The 22,142-nt window shown below is 40.2% G+C and overlaps 1 protein-coding gene across 40 annotated transcripts in view; it reads left to right on the top strand.

Moving 5' to 3' along the window:
- Positions 1–22,142, top strand: part of PHF3 (PHD finger protein 3) — a 46,588-nt gene that overhangs the window by 5,060 nt on the left and 19,386 nt on the right. For 7 of the 40 annotated variants that reach the window (XM_083431315.1, XM_083431308.1, XM_083431306.1 and 4 more), the window contains exons 2-5: positions 2,488–2,756; positions 13,677–13,747; positions 14,011–14,166; positions 14,623–16,426. In XM_083431315.1, the coding sequence (XP_083287441.1) occupies positions 14,031–14,166; positions 14,623–16,426 (1,940 nt within the window). In that variant the 5' untranslated portion in view covers positions 2,488–2,756; positions 13,677–13,747; positions 14,011–14,030. The remainder of the gene's footprint in view (positions 1–2,487; positions 2,757–13,676; positions 13,748–14,010; positions 14,167–14,622; positions 16,427–22,142) is intronic. The other 33 variants (XM_083431314.1, XM_083431303.1, XM_083431325.1 and 30 more) reach the window with 9 other exon arrangements.

Here is a 22,142-nt window from a genome sequence, read left to right as displayed (position 1 = left end):
CTTCACTGCAGTTCCATTTCTGCTGTGTTCTGGCTCTGTCCTGGCATCTAGAGATGTGGGTAGTGGATTGTAGTTGCAATTGGACCCATGCCAGTCACAAAATGTGCCTGGTACCTTGCTAATTTCGAACACTGGAGATAGGCCTTTGATCTGATTCAGCAGTACTATTCTTGTGTTCTTAAGGCACTTAAAAACAGCAGAAATTATCTAGAATTGTTGTGATTTTCCTGAGGATTGTTGAGAGATAGCTTCTTCATATGAGCTTGGGCTGCTTGGGTCTCCTCCAATAGTGGGTCTATAACTTGCAAATGGTACCTTGAAGATTATGGACCTCATAAGGCTTTTGCATATCTTTTAGAATCTCCTGGACTGCAGATGATCTGGGACACCTAACTAGTGTTAAATTGAATGGAGAATAATATTTTTGTTTTTCATTCTCTGTAATATTCCTTATATTGATAGCAGTTGCAATGCACAAAATGTAGTGCACAGTATAAAAAAATGTAGGGACTGGTCACTCTTTGAGTTTGGAAGATTGCTTTGATATTTTACCAACTAGAAGTTACCATTCCTCCTTGGAGTTAGCCATGAGTGTTGAGTGATGGATACTGGTGGCAGTGAGAGCATAAGGGAAATGGGGTGTCTTTTGCCAAAGACTCCCATTTGCAGACATCAGCTAACTACACAGAATGCTTCTATTTGAAAAATGACCCAGCTTCTACAGAGACAAGAGCTGATGTAAGCTGCTGCTTAGACAAATGCTCATTAGAGCATTCAGAGACTTCAAGATTTTTACAGTGATGCATTGTTTCAGATAAGAGTCATTTACAGGTGATGCCTTGTGGATTTAGCCCCTTAAATAGGCAAGATGAAGTAACCAATGCTGGTTCCAAAGTTGTAAATGTCTTGTGAACAGAAACAGCTTCCTAGCGTCCTTATAATAGGAAACAACAGTGTACCTTGTGGTATATCATAATTACTGCCAAAGGTTTTTGTGGCATACCTCAAGCACAACAAACTCTCATTAAACTTGAATTGAATCCTGGCAGTTGGTGGCTTCAGTCAAGCAGTTCTGTGACAATGCAGTTAGTGTTATGACTTCTGCATAATCAAATTAAAAAGCAACAATTACCTGAAGTAATCACATTTACCTAATTAGAAAATGGCTTTCTTTCAGTAGGCAACGCTTTAGAAGCTTTGCCAAAAGTGTGGTGGCCATGATGCTTTTGAGTCTTTCAGCTCTAAAAACTTGCCCAACAGTTGAAGGTTTGACTGTTGAAATTGAAGCTTATAAGGGGAAGTTCATCCATCCCCTGTACATTTCCATAGGATTTACTGTTTTCTGTATGCAGACTCTGCTAAAAACTCTGCTAAAATTCAGCTCTCCTTAGACTTGTTGCAGTTGCCTATCATAACTGTAAATGGTAGAGTTTTATATGCTCTTCATATTAAAAGGGTCTTTTGAATTGAGGCTGGTTTTAATGCAACAACTTATGTCTGGAGAGATATGTTAGTCTGTGCAGATACTGTTTTATCTTGGATAAGAGCTTCATAAAAATTACTCTAACTTTTATAATAAGGCTTAATGTTATTTTTCATGTATTAAATTGAATTAATATAGGAATACATATCTTAACTTGTTTTGGATTGAAAGATGGCTGTCACATTATGATGGCAGATTTTGACATATCTGAGATACTGATTCTCCCTTCAGATTACAGTTTTTCAGAGTTAATATACAACTTAGTCAACTTCAGTGGGGATTTAAAAAGATTAGCGGCCTATTTGACAAGATGATCAAATAAGAATCATCCAGATTTGAATGCTTTACTTTTTAATGTAAACCTAGGGCTGATGTACACTTCTGGTGGCAAATATGGGTCTGCAAAGCTTGACTGATCCTTGCAGCTAGATAGGGGTGGGGTTTCAGTTTCTAGGGGAATAGAAGCAGGTGGGTGTGAGGTACTTAATTCTTCCCTTGCTGCTTTTGCTCACATCACAATTCTTTTCTCCACTGTTTTTTCTCATTTTATGTGGGAGACCACATACCTGGGAAATTTTACTGAGAGAAAAAGAGGCGCAGGAGGGGGTTTCAGGGGAAAAGCAGTGGACAAGGGTATGTTCTGAGACCCTTTACAGTTATTTTACTTCAGGCTTCTCAAAAAAAGTTTGCAAAGTTAGCAAGTGGGGAGAAACTACAGTGCTTTTGTTCTGTAAATATGGCCCCCTCCGTGGCTCGGGTTACCATGTGTGCATTTGACCCATATATAAAGTTTACCAAACCTAAAATTAAATTGCTAAGTTTTTTGTTGTTGAAAATTATTTTAAATAAAGCAAATACAATTTTTTTAATAAAAAGAGAAAGAAACTATTTTTGAAGAGGTATTCAAAATAGTAAAAAGCCAGCTCAAATTTATTATTAATTTTTAGGTAATTTTATAATTCATAGCTTATTTTTCTTATGGTATTTTTCTTGTCTTTCTATAGGGATTAAAGACACACAGGAGTCTTCATGGATATAGTTGATACATTTAATCATTTAATTCCTACTGAACACTTAGATGATGCCCTATTTCTAGGATCCAACGTGGAGAATGAAGTCTGTGAGGATTTTAGTACAAGTCAAAATGTCTTAGAGGATTCGCTGAAGAACATGCTCAGTGATAAGGACCCTATGCTAGGATCTGCAAGTGCTCAGTTCTGTTTGCCTGTTTTGGATAGCACTGATCCCAATTTCCAGATGCCTTGTTCAACAGGTAAATCTTAATATTTTTCAAGTATACACTTTTGAATAGAGCAGAAGCTGGTGTTGTTCCATTTTGCTCTGAAAACATGAATCCTTTCCCCCCGCTCTGCTTCATGGCTTGGAGCCTAAGGTTAAACCACTAGCTTTCCTTCACTTCACTTGAGGTAACCATTATATTTATTGAGGAGCTTTAAAATAAGTTGTGGAGAGGAATACTTAGGATTATTTTCAGATAGTGTTTATCTTACTAAAATAGGGATTTGGTTTGCATAGCATTGCAGTTTTAGGTTGCACTCGTTTCAGAAAGCGTACCTCTTGATTTGACTGAGGTACTTTCATTTCATTTAACTTTTAATTTGTATACCGCCTTTCTATATTCCTATACACAAGGCAGTTTGCAAGCTAAAGAATTCAACAAAATAGACAGCAAAGATCACACACCTAACAATCTGATCCAATACAAAAAAGTCATGATAAAAGCATAACTTTAAAATAAACAACTTGCATTGAGTAAAGCGGTGTTCAATAATCCATTAGAATATGATAAAATTAAATATCAGCAAATAATAGTTAAATAGTTTGCACAACAATTGCAATAAATAATTACTAAACTATTATCAATAAAATTGATGGCAAATTACCGTGCATAAAATACCACAAAGCATACAGCACCATGTAAAAGGATCAAATTGAGAAACAAGGACATACAACTTACAAAACTACTAAAAAAAAGAAGCCCTGAACTCTTATTTTCTTTTCCCAGCTGTTTCTGCTCTTCTCAAATACTCCTAGGGCTGCAGGGTGGGGCAAGGCAGGTGGAAAAAGCCATTGCCTGATGGCCAGCACAAGCTCTCTCTCCCCTCACAGTTCTTTATTTGGAAACATCTCTCTTATGAAGGCTCCTCACAGTGGCAGCAAATCGTCATTAAAGGGTTTACAGAGCAGATTGGATATGCATTCATCAGGTAGATGATGTTTCAATGCAGAACGTTTCCTTTCAATGACTTATAGGGTATTTACTATAAAATGGTTCTCTTGTTTGGGGTGCCTACTATGTTACATACTTTTAATGTTAAAATTTGATCATTCTATGGTGGTTCCCTGTGTAATGTCATCATAAATGATAGTACTTTATGGAGCAAGTTGACTGCCAGCCACGAACAATGGGGTTGAATGGAGCACAGAGCCACTGGGCCCTTCTGCTTCCAGTGGTCAGGATTGGAGGTAGGAGGTACAGTGGAAATGTTATTTTCCACTGCACCGTTATCAGGCTGTCTTATACTGAGTGAGATTATTGGTCCATCTAGCTCAGTGTTGTCTATACAATATGGCAGTGATCTACCACCCTTTTTTAAGGGTTCAGGTCAAAGTTGTTGAGCGTTTTTTTAGAGAGGGGAATTGCACCATTTTATTGGGGTTCCAGTTTGGGGGGGGGGGCTGGGAAAATAGAAGGAGGGAGGGGATTAGTCACTCACCAAACGATCACTGTGGAAGCAATTTGCCTCACACCAAAAACTCCCTCTTCCATTCCAGACATCAGGAGAAAATGCTGGGAGGGGAGAGGGGGCGAGGCGGGGCAAAGGAAAATGAGACAGCGATTGACTGCAACCTGTTGGACATCCCTGGTCTACACTGACTGGCAGTAGCGGGAGTCTTTCTTAGTCCTACCTGGAGATGCCTGGAATTGAATTTGGGACTTTATATATGGGAAGCAGATGTTCTGCCAATGAGTTGCAGCCCTTCCTGCAAAGGAACACCTCTGCTGTATCTTAACTTCCTTCAACGGGGCAGATCAGAGATTGTAGCTTATTTAGGCTACTGACATATTGGAATCTATATTTTGTTGTTGTTGTTGTTTAGTCGTTTAGTCCTGTCTGACTCTTCGTGACCCCATGGACCAGAGCACACCAGGCACTCCTGTCTTCCACTGCCTCCTGCAGTTTGGTCAAACTCATGCTGGAATCTATATGTCTTTTTGCAAATAATTACACATCTTTTTCAAACCCATGCAATCATTCAGTCTCCCTTCTAAGCAAGTGTTTAGCCACCACACGATCCTAACATCCTGCTTTTCCCATGTTATTATTGCGGCCAGCTCCTGTTCACCCAACTCCTCCTTGAATATTAGTGTGGAAAAGAATAGGAGGAATTTCATGGCATTTATTTATTTATTTATTATTTAACCATTTCTATACTGGTTAATTTAATATACTAATGCAAACAATTAAAAAACAACACAGTGCAAGGTTAATAAAAAGTGTAAACCCATACAGCAATGTAAAATCAGTAAGCAACACTTAAAAATTAGCAAGGAGTATACAAGATAGCTTTAAGAACTAAAAGCAAGGAATTTAAAAAGCCTGGGAGAGGAAAAAATGTTTTGCATATAATTGAGCATTAAAAGTGGCTACTGATGAAAATTGAACTTCCATCCGAAGGCAATGTGTTTAAAACTCTTAAAACAAACATTGGTCAGATGTAATGCTTTCCAGAGGGCTAACCGTCTTAGGCAACAATTCTGTAGTTGCTTACTTGGGAATGAATGGGGCCCATTCAACTCAGTAGGACTTATTTCTGAGTAAGATTGTATAGGATCTCTCTGTTAGTCTGTTGCAGCAACAGTTTTGTACCATTTTAAGACTAACTTGGCTTCTGATGAAATTGACTGTAGTCCACAAAACTTTATACCATAATACATGTGTTAATCTTTATGGTGCCACGCTACTGTTTATTTGTTTTCATGGGTCACAGTGTAGCAAATGCTGTTGTTTTGAAGAAACAGTTTAAGAAACAAGTCTTTAACTATGCTTTTATCATCTTTTAATCAATGAACCTTACACTGATTGGCTTTAGTAGAAAATTACTGAGTACTTTTCCAGTCCAGGATTCCTGCTATGGCCATGGTGGGCTCCTAATAATGGTATTTTTATACTCTGGATTTGGTTGGGGACAGAACAGTTATGCAGAGATGCAGAAAAAGCAACTCCCCATTATTAATTTTTTTGGTAGACACTGACAATTTCATGCAAATATTGTTGGAAAATAGTAGTCGCTGTGTTGACTTTTCTCTTTTGATCACTAACTTTGGCAGATTTTGTAGAAAGGGAATTGATCAAACATTTTACTAGCAATTTGACTTATACTTCCATCTCTTCCCCATTAAGTTGTGCATGCTGAGCAAGCGTAGGATGTCTAGTCAGAAAAGTCACAGTCCTAGCCAGAAATAGGTTGGCGGTAACCAACATAACAGTGGCAAACCTTGGTGTTCCAAATTTCAGTGGCACCCTGTGTGACACCAAAATCTGTCCCCCAGTCCCCCCTCCCCGTCTCTCACCTTCTATTGGATGTCATAGTTGTGGTGCCTCATAGTTGCCCCATAGCTCGTGCCCAGTGTGACTGCACCATTTGTGCTCCTTTAGATCTCCCTTTGAACATACAGTGGTGCCCTGCAAGACGAATGCCTCGGAAGCCGAAAAACTCGCAAGACGAAAGAGTTTTTCGTTTTCTGAGCTGCTTCGCAAGACGGATTTCGAAATGTCTTGCGCCTTTTTTTTTTTTAACCGCCAATGCATTCCTGTGGGAAACCGTCAATACACATTGGTGCTTCGTAAGACGAAAAAACTCGTAGGACGAAAAAACTCGTAGAACGAATTAATTTTGTCTTACGGGGCACCACTGTACTGTACCTTGTTGAATGCATGATATCTAGCTCCCTGGAATGCTGGGGTTAGGGAGATACAGTTTATAGAAGTTTCCGAAGCAGCTGGGGCACTTCACAGTTTAGATTTGATGTAGCAAACTTAACTCTAATAGTTTGTATCCAGTGGTGTCCTACATGCTGAAATGGGTGTTGTTGTTTTTTACAAAACCCAGCATAGATTTTCAGTCAGTAGGGATGAGGGAGGTAATTCTGCTCCCCCTGCAGCCACCCCACTCCATCTCCCATGCTATTGTAAAAGGTCTTTCAGTGCTTTGGAACAGAGTTTTGGGGGTGTGCATAGCGGAGGGGGAATCAGCAAAAATAATTTCCTTTCCCATTCCACTGATAAAAGCACCTGCTGGATCAAACAGTCTTTGATTAGTGTGAGGGACACTATTGGATTTAACAAAATTCTTTTAAGAACCTGCCATGCATTATGTTATAACTTAGCAGGTGCATTGATAGTTTCCATTATCAGCTTACACTTTTCTGAATTTTCAGTGGGCATAATCTAATAGATAGTTGAGTATCCTAGGGTATAGCGCAGTGTATTTTTTATCTGAAAGACACTGAGGCATTTGTACATGTAGATTTCATAAATCTATTTTCTGCTGAGCTATAAGCATCTGTTTCCCGTTTGGGCCTGCCTGATCTTATCTTGCTGGTGTTCTTGGTTGAATAGCAGGTGGCGGCTCTTTTCCCTTTGGCCAGTGGATGAGGTCTGAGTTTCTGTTTTTCCTTCCTTCTGCATTCTTGGGGCAATTGGTAGCTGGAGCTGACAATTCTTTTGGCAGGTGTGGGGAAAGCATTTACCTTTGAGCTGCCCCTTCTATTCTCAATGGATGGGATGAGGCTGGTCTCCTCCTTAACATGATGTTCTTCCTGGGATGCTAGAGGAACAGCTTCCCACTGGCCCTTGATATCCTGGCTGATCGTACAGAGCAGAGTGTGCTGCCTTTCAGTTCTACAGCCCCATTTTTTAATTAGCTTGCATAATATAAAGGCATCCTGTATATTAGGGTTGCCACACGTTTGAATTTTCCCGGTCATATCGAGAATACTGCAGCTGCAAGCAGCGTCTGGGCAGAAATCGGCTAAATGTGTTGGAAGATATGGACGTATGGCAGCCCATGTTGGCTGGGTCATTGTTGCTGATTTTCCTTAGAAATAGCTCAAAAATGTCTTATTTCTTTGCAGTTTTGCAAAAAAAAGCTCAACTTTGGCTCAAAATAAGAAGTTCAACAACTTTTTTGTCTGGATTTTTACTTTTTGAAATATGGTAACCCTGCTCTATATATAAACATTGATGCCTTTTTCCTCCTTACCCTAATATTTGCCTCTAGTAGTTTGCACTGGTGGTTGACAGTTCTTACAGACCTACCATTGCATTTCTAAAAATATAGCTTTTAATATTCTAAAACCTTTGTTCTCTGAGCTATCCTCCTAATGATATAATAGCAAATGAAACTTTTTTTTTTTGTATTTGCTTTGATATATGCTCCTAAAGGGTGTTTACAATCTGACATCTTGTTCCATGTCTTTCTCCCTTCCCCTCATCCCCTAGCTAGTGTAATACTAGTTAGCATATGCTTCTATGCTCTTTGGCTAGGATCCAGAGTTTCATACAACTAATTCTGTGCGCCCACTGGGGCTTTGACTTGTTTGCTGCATGACAAACTCAGGAGACTTTCCCAAGCGTGAAAGTTTATTGAAGTCAGAAATAATTTTTAAATAAACTTTATTGAATTTATTAAAATCCACTAGGTGAAAGTTCTTGGGTTTCTTTAGATACTGACTATTGTTTCGTAATGTGGTGAAGCTGTCCAGCAGGTTTTCTGTTTCCCTTGGCTCTCTTGCTTAAAATGCAAGGAAGACCCAAATGGATCCTGCTCTTCCATCAGTCTACCTAATCAAGCGAATGACAAATGGTGAGCATTGTTAGAGACATTTACCTTTATACTTCTCTTGGGACTGGTTTGGCTACTTGACATTTCTCTGCGTAGAGCAACCTCTGGACGCAGGTGCACGGAGGAGAAGCTTTCTGACATGGCATATCCAAACTTACAGGCAGGGCAATATCCAGGTGGCATGGGACTCAGGGCCCCCTGTTACATTTTTATATAGGTGCAAGTCTGTTTCTGAAACAGTGCAAGGAGGCAGAACCAGTGCTAGAAATTCTGGTATATCAGGTGGTCGCCAAATGGCACCTTGAATCTTATGTTGTGGTCGCTACACAACAGAATGTCTGTTCGCTAGGGGTTGGGTGAAATGGCCCTTGGGACCCCTTCTAATGCTACAGCTCTATGATTCTATGATCTCTGTAGCTTGCTCTTATAACAGTTCACTTGCCCCAGTATGCAAGAAGGAGAAACATGTACAGTGGAAATTAAAATGGTATGAATTATGGAGTAGGTAAAGGTAAAGGTACCCCTGCCCGTACGGGCCAGTCTTGCCAGACTCTAGGGTTGTGCGCTCATCTCACTCTAGAGGCCGGGAGCCAGCGCTGTCTGCAGACACTTCCAGGTCACGTGGCCAGCGTGACGAAGCTGCTCTGGCGAGCCTGCACCAGCGCAGCACACAGAAACGCCGTTTACCTTCCCGCTATAAAGCGGTACCTATTTATCTACTTGCACCCGGAGGTGCTTTCGAACTGCTAGGTTGGCAGGCGCTGGGACCGAACGACGGGAGCGCACCCCGCCACGGGGATTTGAACCGCCGACCTTTCAATCGGCAAGTCCTAGGCGCTGAGGCTTTAACCCACAGCGCCACCCATGTCCCTATGGAGGAGGATAGAGCTTTTTAAACTGTGGTTGCCAACATGGCACCCAGAAAGCTCAATGTATTTGCAGTTGGACGTGCGCCAGTAGCAAAAAGCATCTGGCTAATTTTGAACACCTCAGAGCAGCATACAGTCCCATGTCTTAAGGATTCTTCTAGATGTTTGCTCTTAACTCCTTTAAATAGATGCTGGGGAATAATAATAATAATAATAATAATAATAATTTATGTATACCCTGCCCATCTGGCTGGGCTTCTGGGTGGCTTCCAACAAAATATTAAAGTACCGTAATACATCAAACATTAAAAGCTTCCCTAAACAGGGCTGCCTTCAGATGTGTTCTAAAAGTCTGGTAGTTGTTCTCTTTGACATCTGGTGGGAGGGCGTTCCACAGGACGGGCGCCACTACTGAGAATGCCCTCTGCCTGGTTCCCTGTAACTTGGCTTCTCGCAGTGAGGGAACTGCCAGAAGGCCCTCAGCACTGGACCTCAGTGTCCGGGCTGAACGATAGGGGTGGAGACGCTCCTTCAGATATACTGGACCAAGGCCGTTTAGGGCTTTAAAGGTCAGCACCAACTCTATGAATTGTGCTTGGAAACATACTGAGAGCCAATGTAGGTCTTTCAAGACCGGTGTTATGTGGTCTCGGCGGCCGCTCCCAGTCACCAGTCTAGCTGCCGCATTCTGGATTAGTTGTAGTTTCCGGGTCACCTTCAAATGTAGCCCCAACTTGAAATTGGATACATACAAAATACATATTATACTACCACCAGGCCAGCAAAAACAAAACAAAGAACTTTAGGACTTTAGGGATTGTGTTATAGCAGTTATTTCTACGACACATGCCGTATCCACTTGCTTTGTGCAATAGCTTTGCTAATAGCAAAATGTAAAATTGTATTTAATGGTATTCTCCAGCCTTTTCAAATATTACTTGCTAATGCATAATACTGGCAGAGCCAAATGGATATGTGCCTTTCTTTACCCAAGTGGTTTGAGTTAAAATTTCAGAGGCAAAGCAAAATGTGTCATCTGATGTTTGGAAATTGGTAGGTGGGCAGTCCCACCCACCTGTCTAAATGGCCCATGAGGATTAGGCTATTAAAGGATACGGATTACTGACTAGAAATGCCTCCCTACTGGTTCCACGTTTAGTTCTTCCAAAGCATAATCATTTAGTACTTGTAGAAACTTGACTCTTTGTTATGACTACATTTTCTTTTATGTTGTCAGATTTCTGGTAGTTGGAAATCATCCCTTGTTGCTTCATTTCCAGTGCATGTTGCATCTCTTTCCTTTGGAGTTTGGTATATTACTTTTTTCTGACGTTTGTGTGCATGTATATTTATTTAAAGCATTTTTATTCAGCTCAAAAAGCTCCTATAGTGGCTTAAAGGTAAAGGTAAAGGTAAAGGACCCCTGACAGTTAAGTCCAGTCACGAAAGACTATGGGGTTGCGGCGCTCACGGCGTTTGTCCACAGACAGTTTTTCTGGGTCATGTGGCGAAACCAGAGCAGTGCATGGAAATGCCATTTACCTTCCCGCCGCAGTGGTACCTATTTATCTACTTGCAATTTGACGTGCTTTCGAACTGCTAGGTTGGCCGGAGCTGGGACCGAACAACGGGAGCTCACTCCGTCATGGGGATTCAAACCGCCGACCTTCCAACCGGGAAGCCCAAGGCTCAGTGGTTTGTGCCACCCGTGTTCCCTCCTATAGTGGCTTACATGACATCAAATAAAAATGCAATAGTCATCACCAGTAGGTTTACACTTAAAAGACATGATATAAAATGGATTAGGGTATGGGGGAGAAAACAAGTAAGCTTAGGACCAATTTTTAAAGTTATATAGTAGTTCCTATGTGACCCCCTGGAATGGAAATAACTGAGGGAGAGGAGCAGCTCAGTGGAGCTGGTCTCTCAGCAGAGCTGATGAAATATCATGTTCACTGTCTACTTCCTTAATTAGGAAGATACTGTATTTTAAATATTTCCACATTATGCGTGTGGTGATTCCTAATCCAACTAATTTACTTTATTGTCCTAATCATGTTGTTGTTCATTTATTCTAGAAGATAATGACAGCAAGTGCTTCTTAACCATTATGTTTTTCTGTTTTGTTGCATCTGAAAAGGCCTTGAAATTATGAAAATCCTCTTTTCTTTAAAAGTTGCTGTCGTGTGCGGGATTTTGCAGTTAGGAGGCATTTGTTCTGGTGTCTCGGAACAGTTGCTTTTGAATTTTTTTCCATTCTGTATCTTTTTGATTTTTTCTACAAAAATGTGCAGAACATTAGATAGCAGCTGATGTTCCTGTGAATGAAAATGGAGATTATAGTGAGGAATGTAGGATGCCTGGGGACAAGTCTATTCACCCGCTTACTTCACAGTATATGAAACAGTAGGGCAGGGTGGGGAGAACTCCATTCACCCTTCCTTGTTGGAGAGTGGAGGCTTGCAGAAGTATTTTTCTCTGCTGCCTTGTTACAAAGTCTACCTCTTCTTCCTGAGTCTTCAGATTGATAAAGATGAAAGTGAAGGGAGACAGAAGGGGTTGTATGTGGAAGATCCTTCCCTGCCCGCTGCTGCTGCTGCTTTAATATGCTGTTCTCCTTCCTTTTATCCTTGTGGGTAGTTCTTTTAAAAATGCAGGTCAAAGTGAATAGAAGTATGAGCAGGGGCATCTCTTAAGGGGCCAGTTTTAACATAGGGCTTCTCAGTTGCTGATTCCTAGGGTAGATATGACATTGATGGAGTATGACTGCAGGTGTCAAGATAACTGTGTCAAGACGCTGAAACTATTCTTAAAGTGGCAGTTTTGTAGAGAAGTATAGATTTTTTTGGCATATTTCACTATAACTTAATATACAGTGGTACCTCGGGTTACATACGCTTCAGGTTACAGACTCCGCAAACCCAGAAATAGTGCTTCAGGTTAAGAACTTTGGTTCAGGATAAGAACAGAAATTGTGCTCCAGCGGCGCGGCGGCAGCGGGAGGCCCCATTAGCTAAGGTGGTGCTTCAGGTTAAGAACAGTTTCAGGTTAAGAACGGACCTCCGGAACGAATAAAATTCTTAACCCGAGGCATCACTTTATTTATTTTGGCCTGAAGTTGAATGAGTTTTAATGTAGTTTTAGTGTATTTGTATACACTGTCTTGTGTACAAGGCTTGTATCCAGTGTAGTGCTAAGGAACTGCCCTGTAAGCACAATGATTTCTACTAGCACAAAAGGACTTCCCCCTGCCACCCCCCGCTTGCCCCCAGATGTGTTCTGGGGTTTTCCCTACCACTTCAGAGCAGATTTGGGGAGGGAAGGGGGGAAATGGGATGACGGGGTTGGATATCACCCATTAAATGCAGTATATAAATAATTCAGATAAACAAATTGAGGAGATACTGAGTGATTAGCTTTGCCTGCAAAAGCTGTTATGACTTTCTTAAATAAAATTGTGAATCTTAGTGTAGGTAGGAAGATGCCAAAGTGAAACAGATTTTTGTATGGGTGCTAATGGAAATGTTCACACTACCTCCTACAGCTTTGTCGCATGTAGGGGAAGAAAAGTTGGAGAAGGATTAGAATTAAAAGTTTCTTAGGGCATTGTGAATAATTGGCAGTTGTAATCATATTTGAAAGTGTGATATTCTGATGTCTCCTTTAGTTTGTTGTTTTGGGGTATGTTTTTTTCTTCTACTTTTTTTACAGGACTTGTACTTTGTAGATTATGTTGTTAGGCTATCTAGAAATAACAAGCTAGGAGGAAAAAGAAACATAAGGTCAAAAGCACCAGCTACTTTTGAACGAGTTTATGTCATCAGGGCTGGATGAATTGCATCCCAGGATAGTAAAGGAACTTTTTGATGTACTCTTGGAGCATTGTCTAATACAGACTTTTATCTCCCACCACCTGCCTCATGGGCAATCCTGCCCACTTGTTAAAGTTGAGGGAGGGGTCTGCTTCGCCAGTGCATTCACCACAGGGAACAGAGTGGGTCTAGTCACTCCATGGATGAGCTTGAGGGTTCAATCCTAGAAATGAATTGATTGATGAGTATCTTGCAGCTCACATAACTGGAGGGCTGTTTAGCTTGGCCGAACAGAAATTGTGCAGGCCTGACCTACACTCTTCATGTGTGAACTGGCCTTAGTAAGGGGGTAGGAATATGGCATTTAACATTGATCCTGTGCATTTTTACATGGAAATAAATCCCACTGAGTTCAGTGGGGCTTATTCCAGTTAAGTGTGCAGAGGGCTGCAGCCCTAGGCTATGGTTCTCAGTCTCTGACTGGGAGCTTAGCAGGTGAGTCATCTATTAATAGTTCTCATGATGCAGACTAACATGTTCTGGATTTTAGAAATCTAAAAGCAAATCTCTAAAATTAAAAAGGTAAAGGAGATTGTCACTTTTGGATCAGCTCTTTCCATTATTAAATTCTCTTTCTCTTAGGTGGGAAGGGACAGTGAGGGGACAGCTGATCATTTAAGGACTGAGAACTTCCTGTGGCAAATCAATAAAATGTGAGTCCTTTAAAATTGGCTATGACTCTTTCTCAAGGACCATGTATGAGAAATATACTGCTCTGGATGACTACTTATTTTACCTGCCCAGTGGGATAGTTTGTATATCATGCTTCCTAATTATCCCTTCAGTCTTATTTCTCTCTGCGCCCCCTCCCCATGCATCATTTCCATTTAGTTAGTCTAAGTCTCCCAGCTACTTTCATGAGACTGCAGCCCTAATAGATACTTTTAAGGTTTAGGATTTTTATTTCTATTTTTAGTTGTTGGACTTGATGATATTATGGATGAAGGAGTTAAGGAAACTGCCTGCCGTACCATTGATGAAGATGATCTTTCACCTAACAGGAATTTGAGGGACCAAATGGATGGAACGTCAGTCAAATCGCCAAGAAAATCTCCACGTCTAATGACACAAGGTAGGTCTTCTGAGAAAGTTCACATTTTTAGACAGCAAATCTCTGCATTTGATTTAGTGTGGGCTGATCAGTGTGTTGGAGTCTTGGTTCACTGCTGAGTGAACACATTCAGATACCTAAATGTAGTTATATATATTCTTTCTTCTTGTGTTTTATCACTTATAAATGCATCAGATTTATATTTTAAGTGGAAGTACATTATTTGCCATCAACAGTCTTCCCAGAGATAATGAGAAATTGTTAACGTGTTAAGATAAACTTATGATCACAATGTTAAGTTATACAAATAAGCTTATTTTTAGTTTACGATGCAATCCTATGCATGTCTACTTTGTAGTAAGTCCCATTGAGTTCAGTTGTGCTCATTCCAGGTAAGCAGGTACAGAATTGTTCCTATTGTCTGTTATTTGGCAGATAGATAAAAATACTAAACACTTCATTTGCCTTTTTTAATAGAACCAGTACGAAGTCTGCGGCAGAGCACACTAGCCAAACGTTCAAATGCATCACCATCTGTTAACCCCAAAAAATCAGCTGTGAAGTCTGGAGCTGCTCAGAAGGGAGGACTGAAACAGCAGGATAAAGGGCAGACTAAATGGGAAAATAGTAGTGCCAAAGAGCAATCAAGAGATACTGAGCACAGTCGTAATGAATCCTGCCAAGAACAAGAGGCACTGGAAGTATCACCACCACCACCACCTTCTAGCAATGCAGAATGGGTTGCGTGTTGTGCAACTTCAGATGAAGTGAAAGCAGATAGTGAACATAAAAGTCCTAATCAGGCAAAACTAGAGGAAGCAGCTAATGAAGTAGGGAATTCTTCTCACTTACCAGGGACCAGTTCCCCAACTAAAGAAACTGAAAGCGTGACAAAAGTTGTGCTGCCCTATGGTAGTGATGGAGTAGGCATGGAAGCACCTGCCTTTACAGAAACTAATAAAATACAAAATAACAGTCTAGTTAAAAATGAAGGGAATGAGACCATGGTTAATAAATTCACTTCTGAAATGCCTTCAGATGAAAAGGCAAACATTAAAACTGAGGAGCTGAATGAAACTAAAATGGATGAGGAAAGCAAGGAAACAGGGAAGGCCGATACTCCTTTTGTTACAACAGCTTATGAGAATGCAAGTGAAATTCAGGAAACCCCTTCAGTTCAGCCCAGTTTTGTAGATGGAAAGCCTGCCTGTGCCTCAAGCTTGCCAGCTCATCAGATCACCTTGCCAGATGACAGAAAAGAGCCCTCAGATGACTCTAGAAAGGCTGGGTTGAAAGATCTTCCTTTAGGTAGCATGGAACTTGACCAGATTGATTCAAAAGGTGTCAATACCACTTCTGCCAAATCAGAAACAAATACTTTAGAAGATGGTATTGCTCAGTACATTCCAGTCCAAGCTATACATCAAGAGGCTGACAGTGTAAAAATGGGAGTGCATGAGTCACCAGGCTTGCAGGAAGATGGGCATACTGGCATTTCATCAAAAGGTGTAAAAAATTTGAAGCCCAAGCACCCCAAGTCTAAACAAAATAAAACTGCAGCTGCCCAGCAGAAAACAGCTTCCGTAAACCAAGAGCTGCACGGCAAAACACATACTGTGTCAGCTGTTTGCAGCCAGTCTTCAGTAAGTCTGAAGCAGCAAGTCGAGGAGCATGGGGATCTCCAGCATTTTCATAAGCCAGTGAAAGTTAAGAAAAAACATGCAGATAAAGAAGTGAAGGCCCAGGGCTGCGAATCTGGAATGGCCTTAAAGAAGCCGCTGCAATTGTTAGGGAAAAACATTCCACGGGGCCAAATCCCACCACAGGTACGGAAGATGTCCGCAGAGAGAGCAAGTGACAAGTCTTCCAGCCATCATTCGGGTTCAAAAGAAATATCACACACAGTGTCGGGACCAGCACATCCTAAACAGGGGCAATTAGCCCACCACAACCAGAAGCAGTTACTGAAACACCCCCTTCTTAAAGCCAATAATTGTGTTAAAGAAGAAGGAGGGAAAAGAGATTCGGCAGGTGTGCCTCTGGATAATTTGAAAGAGGATGAAAAAGAGAAACTGAAACTCAGAAAGTTAGAGAGGAATCTTCAGCCTCGACAGAGGAGAAGCAGTAGAAGCCTTTCACTAGATGAGCCTCCGTTGTTCATTCCAGATAATATCTCTACTATAAAACGAGAGAGCTCGGATCACCTATCTCCCACTGAGAGCAAAAGTCTCTGGGTACCTAGTAAGCAGTGTGGGTTTTGCAGAAAACCGCATGGCAACAGGTGTGTGTTTGTGTGTGTAGGTATATGTTTTTGTTGTTCAGATGTTTCAGTAATGAGATACCTGCTTCTCATGTCCTGGAGTCTAGCACCCAGACTATCTTTTTTAAATTAACCACAAAGCACCCTGTCAACTTTCTAACATTATAGGCTCTTGAGCTACACTTTCTTAAGAAATTAGGGTAAACAAAATAGTGATGAGCTGTGATTACCCAGCGTAATAGTTTCATGTTTACACTGAAATAAATAGTTGCTGTGTTCTGTGCCGTCTGTGGCATAGTAAATGTGCTTCATGTCACAACATTGCAACATAGATATGCAGAAGAGGTTTCTCTGGAGCATTTCCTGCTGCCCCGCTCACAGCAGACAAGGCAATCTGCTGGTCAACTTTGAACAACTTCTGTGGGAGCTGCAGTAAAAAAAATGATAGCTCCAACTGGTTGAATAGCTAACATGCTGCATAAACATGATGCATAATTTTTTGGTATGGGGGATAGTAAAAGTGATGTTTGCTAGATGGAGGTATGTAATTTTCTCTGGGATATGTTGTTAGCTTCCTGATACTATCCACTGATGTGTGTTCTTTGGAAGAATGCAGTTGGCTTTTTTTCTGATGTTCCAATAATTGGGTTCTGATGAATATATTTGGTTTATATTTAATAATAATAATAATAATAGTAGTAGTAGTAATAATAATAATAATAATAATAATAATAATAATAATAATAAGTTTTTATTTATATCCTGCCCTCCCCAGCTGAAGCCGGGCTCAGGGCGGCTAAAAACAATATTTAGTAAACAAAACTAACCAAAAGTATACAATAATAATTTTACATGGTATTTAAATATCTCAAAAAAGTTTTACCCCCAGTAGTGAAAAGTAGTTGAACTGAAATATATAATCAGGAAATAAAATTGCTTCACTTGTGTTTGATTAGGAAATCAAGCTCACTTAATGTGTTTTTAAAATGGCACACTTTGCAAGTACAGTGGTACCTCAGTTTATGAACATAATCTGTTCTAGAAGTCCGTTCTCAAACCAAAACCGTTCTTAAACCAAGGCGCGCCTTCCCTAATGAGGCCTCTCACTGCCAGTGCCCTTCTGCCGTTCGGATTCTGTTCTTAGACCGAGGTAAAGTTCTCAAACCAAGACACTATTTCCAGTTTTGCTGAGTTTGTAAACCAAATCGTTCTTAAACCGGACTGTTCTTAAACCAAGGTACCACTGTATTGAAGTTGTAAAAATTTAAACAGGATGACTTAATGGCTTATGCTTCCCTGACATTATTTAAAAGTTAAAGAATTGGGGAGTTGTATTTCTCATCACTAATTGTGTCACATGATAAAAACAGCATGAGCCTATTAAAAAAAATAAGTTGGAAAACAAAAACCTTTAAAGATACTATTTTCATAGGTCCAAAGAACTCTGTATTCCCCTTCTTACTGGTAATCATCTAAAATAATAATTAACACTTTGAAACTGCCCATTTTGCCTGGTATTTTAGCTTTTTATTGTGTTACACATTTTATGAAAAGAATGGATTTTAAGAAATGGATTTATCACATCAGTGCTGGCATCTGGAAACATTGATTGGCTTTGTTTGGACATCATGCAAATCATAGTACAATGCGATAAAAACCTGGTGTAGCTCTGAGGAGATTGGAAACTTATTCACTTCTGGTTCCTGTTAATCACAGTTTAGTGTGTTGTCCTAACCCTAAACTGTGATGAAGTTAACTAGTTCATTTAAACAAATATCTTCATATCCCATTTTTGAAGTTGACCAACAAGCATAATAGACCTTAATCAGTTTGTTGGTGTCAGGGAACTGCCATCAGTGCCGGAGGGAGAGAGCAAAAGCTCAGAGGGATTCCAGAGAGCGTCCAGGGATCGGGAGAAGCAGTCCGTCTTCTGGGGAAGAGAATCAGTGTAGCACCAGTGGAGAAGGGGGGCAGATGGGGGAAGCGGTGAGGCGGTCCCATGACTCCTTGCCAGGGACCAGCGGGGAGAGTAGGGGTCCTCCGTTGCCTACGCCTTCCTTGCGCAGAAGGCTTTCGCGCAGAGAGAGTAGGAGGAGACTAGGCGTCAAAGAGCTTCTTTGCTGGAAGAAGTTTAAGAAACGCCCAGTGACGGATTCTGCCAGCAATTGAGTCAGCCATGGGTGAGTGGCTGTCCGGACAGAAAAGGTTCACTTTGGCAACCCAGCCAGGTGTTTGCACCCAGCCGGGGAGACAGACAGCTGCTTACGCACGAGCAACCCCCAGAACCATTACAGTTGGTTTGGACAACATGGCAAGTGATAGAAAAGCAACAATGGAAGCAAGAGTTTCTGAACTCTTTTATGGCCACACAGGAGGAGGGGCTAGAGAGTGTGAACCTAAACCTCACTGTAGCTTGTTCTTTTTATGCTAAACTGTGGTTTAACATGATGTCTGAACTGAGCAATTCTGTGCATAGAAATTTGAATTTCCTTTTTTTTTTAAAAAAAAAAGGTTTCTGTAATTTAATAGATACCTAACTGTTGGTAACAGTGGCATCTCATTCTTCTGTTGAAAACGTTTACCACCTTTCTTTGTGGGTATTGTTTAAAATTGTGGAGTTGTATTCAACTAAAATAATTGCATGTGTGGAACAACTTTTCTTCCCTTGTGTGCCCACAAATCTGCCTTCTGGAATGTGGAGGAAGGAGAGGAAGGAAAAGTTCTGTTGCACTTGTGGAAGACATTATGCAATTATTTAGTTGGATACAACATGTGGTTTTTAAGATATCAGTTGCCTACTGCATATTAAAATGATGGTCTAGTTCAGGTTGCTGGTACTGGTGGCAACATAATGCATTGGACCCAGACTTGACCCTGCGTAAATTGAAGGGCTGTTTCCATTCATCCTAGGATCTGGGATGCAGTAGGGTCTTTCTGTTAGAGAAAGGTGCAAGTCCTCCATTTACTACCTTCCATACTGTTTTGGAAGATCATCTAACCATGCACTCAGTAGAATTCAAGTGGGGAAAAAGTCATTGGGTCTTCATTGCCTAAATTTTAGTAGCTTTTTTATCATGCTTTATAGTGTGCAGCTGACAGAATAAATGATGCCTGACTTTAGAACAATGTAAAATTAGTCCCTGCCATTATAAGCATAATTTGATGACCTCTTCCTCCAAATAATACGGGTTCTGATAAGTAGAAATTATGGAGTATAGGAAAATTAAGCTGGCATTTTCAGCATGGTGAATAAAGCTGTATCCCAGCAGCCCTAATGGACATGCATAAATTTTGCATTCAGGAGTTTGCCTTATTCTTATTGATATTGGGTAGTGTTGAATGTGTGCAGCAGGGAATAATTAAAATAACATTTACACAGAAATATGTGTTCATTTTGGTTGTTAAAACTAATGCTGAGTTTGGTTAAACAGTGTAATACATTGTATTTAAAATGAATTTAAATGTGTAGTCTGGGGATCTTCTGCTTGCCGAAAATATAAGTGTAAAGGGAAACATATATAAAAACATACTTTTTGAAGTATGCTTACCACTGTACTTTCTATAGTTTGGTTCTTTTTTTACATTTGGAATAGAGTCACTTTCACTTATGGTGTACTGTTTGCCACTTGATAATTAAGTTAGTTCATTAATAACTTGCTTCACATGGTAAAATAATATTTTTTTACGTTTTTGGAAAAGTGCATCTAGTGGTCCGCACTCGCAATGATACTACTACTTTCTTTTTAATCCAGTTACGTTAGGTTTCCTTTCAGGCTCAATTCTAACTTGAAACATTACTTTTTGTACCGGGGCTCTCGGCAGCGGTTTAAAACAGTAGCGCCCTTCACATTCTGTAAAGTGGATCCACATGATGAAACCACAGGGAGGCCACACTGCTGGTCCACTCACCCTGCTCCACTTCTTATCTCTGCATTTGAACAAATGCCTGAAGCGGGTAGGCAGTTGCACTTGTAGAGTCTCCTTCCATTCGATTGCCAGCTTGTACTTTGGGCCTTTTGATCATGTAGAAAAACCTTGAGAAATATAGCTGGCTTTCCCCTTCAGACCTTTGCTCGATGCTCAGAGATGGAAGTGGAGCGAGGCAAGCGGGCGAAATGTCCATGGCCAACCACTGTAATTGTGTGTAGCCTGTTCACTTGGATCATGTGTGAAAGGGGCTTGTTTCTCTTAGAATTACGAATATCCTACTGAGAATTATGAGTATCTTACTGAGAAATGTTTGAAGTATCTTTTCAGAAGAATGATGTGAACAGAGGTCATACTACGTCATTAAAAACTGCATAGGAATATATTGCTGCAGTACAGATGTGCACATTAAACGGTGGATTGGATCAATACTAACAAAATAATCATATGAATGTGTCCTCCAATGTATGTATGTATCATGTTTGCAGCCCAAGGGTGGAATCCAGAGCTGACCTCTCTACTGACAGAAGGCATTCATCAGAGGAATTGGGGTGGGAGGAAATTTTCAGTGATTCCTTGTCCATCTTGCCCCTCCTTAAATCTGCTTCATAGGATCTTGGGGCTACCATATTTTTGAAGGGCATGGGGGTGGGGTTGCAGGTGGAGGGGGTATTACCAAAAATCACTGCCCTCTCTGTCCAACACTTAAACATTTTACTTTTTTGGAGGGTAATTCTCTTTTTCCTCCCCTTGCCCCTGCTTAAGTTCTTCTTTAGCATTTGAAGATCAGATTGTCCTTGACATGAGAAATTTTTTACAGTTATGCCCTCAGTGTGGAATTTGTTGTAGAATCAGGGTCTTCCATGTTTGCCAATCTACAATACCTACTCCAGTTCATCTGTGTTTACAGTGGATTAACAATTTATCTTTATGTAGTTAGCTACATATAATTCTTAAATAGTGGTACATTTGTTATACTTTATTCCTGTAAAGTTTTAAGAATTAGCTTCCCTTCTTTGTGTCTGTAAAAACAAAGAGTGGTTTCCCCCCTAAATGCTAGATAGGGGTATAATTTAAAATATGCTAAATGGCTATATATGCTATATTGAAATCATGTATTTTGTATAGCCATACCAAGAAATCTGAAAATGTTTTTCAACAGAGTAGTTACTAAAAATACAGTTGACAGTATTTGTTTCACTTTACATGATCTTGCTTCACATCGAAGAATGGAAAGGGGACTGAAGAATGACTTTTTGCATTTACTAACATAAATTTCTAGTTCATGAATATGCTGCTCAATTTGTTTACAAGAGCAATCTGTGCTATGTATTTTAAATAAAGTTAATTTTGAGTTGGTGTATCATTTTTTAAAAACTTGCTTTCGAACCCAACAAAATTATTTTGAATGTCCACATTCCACTTGGGTGACTGCTTATTTGAAAAAGATAGTCTGGACGTTGCATTAGTATATTTTAAGAGACTCTGTATTTACAGTAACAAAACCATGGTTCAGATACATTTATTGCTTTACTCTGTTTGCAGAAGGCAGTACATTGTTGCAATCAGAACATCTGTTTTAAAAATTGGTTCTTAAGTGAACTGTGTACAACCAGTACTTCATTTTGTTTTCTTAAATGTTTGCAGCATGTTGGTTTTAATGTAAAGCTATTGAAACACTTTGAATACCACCCCATTATTAATATTTTTAAATGATTTTTTCTTTCTTTCTGTTGCAGTTACACACCTGCTAATTCAGCCTTACAACATGAGTAGCGCTTGGACATCAAACTGTGAAGCTGTCTGCAGC

The sequence above is a fragment of the Podarcis tiliguerta genome (genome assembly GCF_965153285.1).
Source record: "Podarcis tiliguerta genome assembly, chromosome: 3".
Classification (NCBI taxonomy): Eukaryota; Metazoa; Chordata; class Lepidosauria; order Squamata; family Lacertidae; genus Podarcis; species Podarcis tiliguerta.
Note: the sequence above shows the minus strand (reverse complement) of the source record. Positions and strands in the feature narration are given on the sequence as shown.